Source organism: Chinchilla lanigera, unplaced genomic scaffold (assembly GCF_000276665.1).
Source record: "Chinchilla lanigera isolate Chin_1 unplaced genomic scaffold, ChiLan1.0 scaffold00153, whole genome shotgun sequence".
NCBI lineage: Eukaryota > Metazoa > Chordata > Mammalia > Rodentia > Chinchillidae > Chinchilla > Chinchilla lanigera.
This window is the reverse complement of record NW_004955554.1, coordinates 2026515-2030048: the sequence shown is the minus strand read 5'-3', so window position 1 is coordinate 2030048 and position 3534 is coordinate 2026515. Positions and strand designations below refer to the sequence as shown.

The 3534-nt window shown below is 35.2% G+C and overlaps 1 protein-coding gene across 1 annotated transcript in view; it reads left to right on the top strand.

The window, feature by feature from the left end:
- Fstl5 (follistatin-like 5) overlaps positions 1 to 3534 on the top strand; it is a gene marked incomplete in the record, with an annotated part of 716744 nt that overhangs the window by 394293 nt on the left and 318917 nt on the right. Inside the window, 1 exon segment of the mRNA XM_013508669.1 lies at positions 523 to 719. Within this exon segment, the coding sequence (XP_013364123.1) occupies positions 523 to 719 (197 nt within the window).

Below are 3534 nucleotides of genomic sequence, written 5' to 3'. Positions count from 1 at the left end.
AGAGAGAGAGAGAGAGAGAGAGAGAGAGAGAGAGAGAGAGAGAGAGAGAGAAATTTCTTCAAAACAAATCCAAAGTCTAGAACACATTTTAGGTTGAGCATATGGTATAATCTCTTGGAGCCAGATATAAATGAGCTTAATTAAGTGCAAAATCAAGCACAATGTACCCTTTTGCCTTGGAAAGTTCATTTCACTGACCCATATTTCATGGAGATTAGGGATTTAAACTCTGATGCTAGTTAAACTCTTATGCTAGTTAAACTCTGGTGCTATTGTGTTTTTCCATGTACCCCAGATCATCAATATCTTTTAAACAGAGAAACCCCGTAAATGTGTTGTTATGAACTTTGAGAGAAGTGAAAGTTTTCTATTTGCCCTTCGTAATAGTACATTCTCTTTTTCCTTATCCAAGTTATAAGTATGCAAAATTAGAGAGTCCATATACTACCAACTTCTAAATATTCAGAGGTTATTTATTTTAAAAAACATTGCTCTGAAAATAACTTAATTCTTTTGTTACAGGAGATAACTGCAAGATCAATGCATACAGCAAGATGAAAAGCATGCTTTTAGATTTACAAAATCAAAAATACATCACGGAAGAAAATGAAAATCCCAATGCAGATGACGTATCTTGGAAGAAGCTGTTGGTGGATCAAATGTTTAAATATTTTGATGCAGACAGTAATGGACTTATAGATATTAATGAACTAACTCAGGTATGATTAATGATTAAACTGACAACCTTAAAAGTAAGGTACACATTACATTTATATTTTCAGAATTAACTATGTAATAATAAAAAGTATATTTTGTGTTATCAAAGAATATAGGAATACAGTTAAAAAGTAACAGTTGACTACTTTACCAGCAATATTAATTTCAAGTAACCATTCTAGGATGTTATACAATTTAAAAGAGCTGTCTACTTTGGATAGATTTTTATATCTTAAATATCTAAGTGAATTACAATTTTTCTACCTTATGGACTTTATCAAATCTCTCCTGACACATTCCAGAGTGTGTGTGATGTGAAATTTCTGTCGTCTGAAGAGCTGGTTTGTACAGTCTTCAGAGACTGACATAGCGAAGGCTCACATCGCTAGCGCACTGCGGATAGCTGATCTAAGACATGAGATTTGTTTACTGCCCCAGCACTTTCACTAAACGAAGACCAATTATAATGTATTCAGTGTGGTTTTAATGTTATTCCGTTTTATCAAATACTACTTCTTGGAAATAGAAGCAATATGAGAAATTACTAAAGAGAAGACAACAGAAAATCTTTCTTTTGAACCATTTTGGCAAAAGAGAATTGTTGTTGTGTGTCACTGAGGCCTGACTGCGGTGTGTTTCACTACCTCTGTAGCTTCTGGTCATCTTGGACATTCCCTGGTATTCCTTAGATTGCAGGGGAATCATTCCATTCTTGACTTCCATGGTCAGATGGTGATTTCCCCATGTGTGTTCTTCATATTGCCTTTTTTACATGGACATGAGTTATATTGCATTTAGAATCTGTCTTTATCCAAAGTGTCTCCATTTGTTATCTAATTACATCCACCATGACTATTTCCAATTAAAGTCAAATTCTTAGAGGTTGGGAGTTAGCACTTTAAAATATCTTTTGAGAAGTACAATTTAGCTTATAATAAAAATCATCCACTGCAAAGTTTTTTTTTTTTTTCTCAGCTACCTTTAGTCTGTCTTTGACTTAAGTGTGAAATGAGTTATTTCAATTCCTCTGAAAAGCGTGATGTGAAAGCAGAAGATGCTTTTGGAATCTCATTTATATGTTGCCCAACTTTCAAGAGGTACATCAAAGCAATAAGCTAGAAAGGCTGTGGTTGCTGACTCCTTTTTGACTATAGAAAGACAACTTGGTTACTTCTTGGTAATGGCAATTACCAACTCATTTTATTGAACACTCACAACGTGTCACTTGATGCAGCAGCCCTTTCCATAATTCCAGTCACAGAGGTGAGCAATAGTCAAGGGCTGGAAATGAGATCTGATTTGCCATGTAGGAAGTAGATTTAGAGAGATTCAAGATCAGCCTTGGAGGGCTGACGGACGCTTTGGGGCTCTATAGAACAGGAGAACAAAGCAGTGGTTGGGAGTTTGTGTAACGGGTTTTATGTGGCTGAGAGCACAGATAGCCATGGTCAAGGTATGATCTGGCTCTTGGGTGTCTCAGCACTGGTTCTGCAGTGTGGTGGAAGCACCTTCACTGAGGATGTGATTTCATTCCCGTCATGACAAAATGACTCCTGCTTTCGGAGGAAGCTTCAGTTTCCATCATGGGGTAACTGTTCTCTCTTGCGGGGTGACTTCTAAGTGGATCGGCCTGGGAGGCGCTCCTTTTCCTGGAATTCAAGGTGACTGCAGGTTTAGGAAAATGACTAGAGACTTCTGAGCACTGCTTCAGGGTATTTGGAACTGGCTTTCATGAAACGGGTCATTAGATGCTTCTGCAAATCCTGACATCTAATGTCTTTAGTACATATAGTTATATTCGGACTGTTTATTTTCTCTTGTATAAATTTTATAAAATTGTATGCTTCAAGGATTGGTCCATTTCTTCTCATTTTCTAGTTTGTAGCATAGAGTTGTTCACAGTAATCCTTTATTTTCCTTTTAGTGTCCACAGCTTCTTTAGTGATGCTCCTTTTGCACACACCCCACATCCACCCTCCCTTCAATGGGAATGTTCCTGTGCCTCATCCACCCGTACTCCACGGTGCAGGAGTGGAAGTTTCAGTGGATGGGCTCGCTAAAAACATACAGGAAAATTTTGCTTACTGGTAACAAATATCTTTTACTTGTGTTTTTAAATTACTTCCAAGAAACTTTTAAGTGCTTTAAAGAAACTATATATCAAGTATTGTAACTAATAATACATTTGATAGTCATAAATTTGGACACTTGTAATATCATTTCTCCTATGAAATGTAAAAATAACTTGAAGGAATCAAACTGGAAATGATGCTAATGGGTTTGTTAATAATTTAAACTACTATTAGTAGAATATGAAACTTGTAACTGTAAGTTACTGTTGGCTATAAGTAAAATTTAAAAACCATAACTGATTATGAAGTTTTATATGTGCAGAATGAAAACTGTCTGCATACATTCTGTTTTTACTCTACATAGTGATTTTTTCCAGTTTTTCATTTTAAAGAAAATACTACAAAAAAAGAACAATAGCAGAATACAAACAAAACAAAGCAAGGACATTAAAAATGATAGGGGGTTTCTAACCAAATGATAGGGATTAATAGGGGTTGTAACATTATACATTATTATCTTCAACAAAGTTGCTCACATTACCAGATGTAAGAATACAAGATTGATCAAATCATTAAAGGGAATAAGAAAATAATAATTTAAAAGCACATTAGAGACAATACATAGTTTCACTAGACAGGATTGAAGGAATTCACCAGTGGTTGTTATACTGCAAATTGTTGTCACATAAATTGCTGAGATTACCAGATATAAGCATGCAGAATAGGTCAAAATATTAAAAAAAAA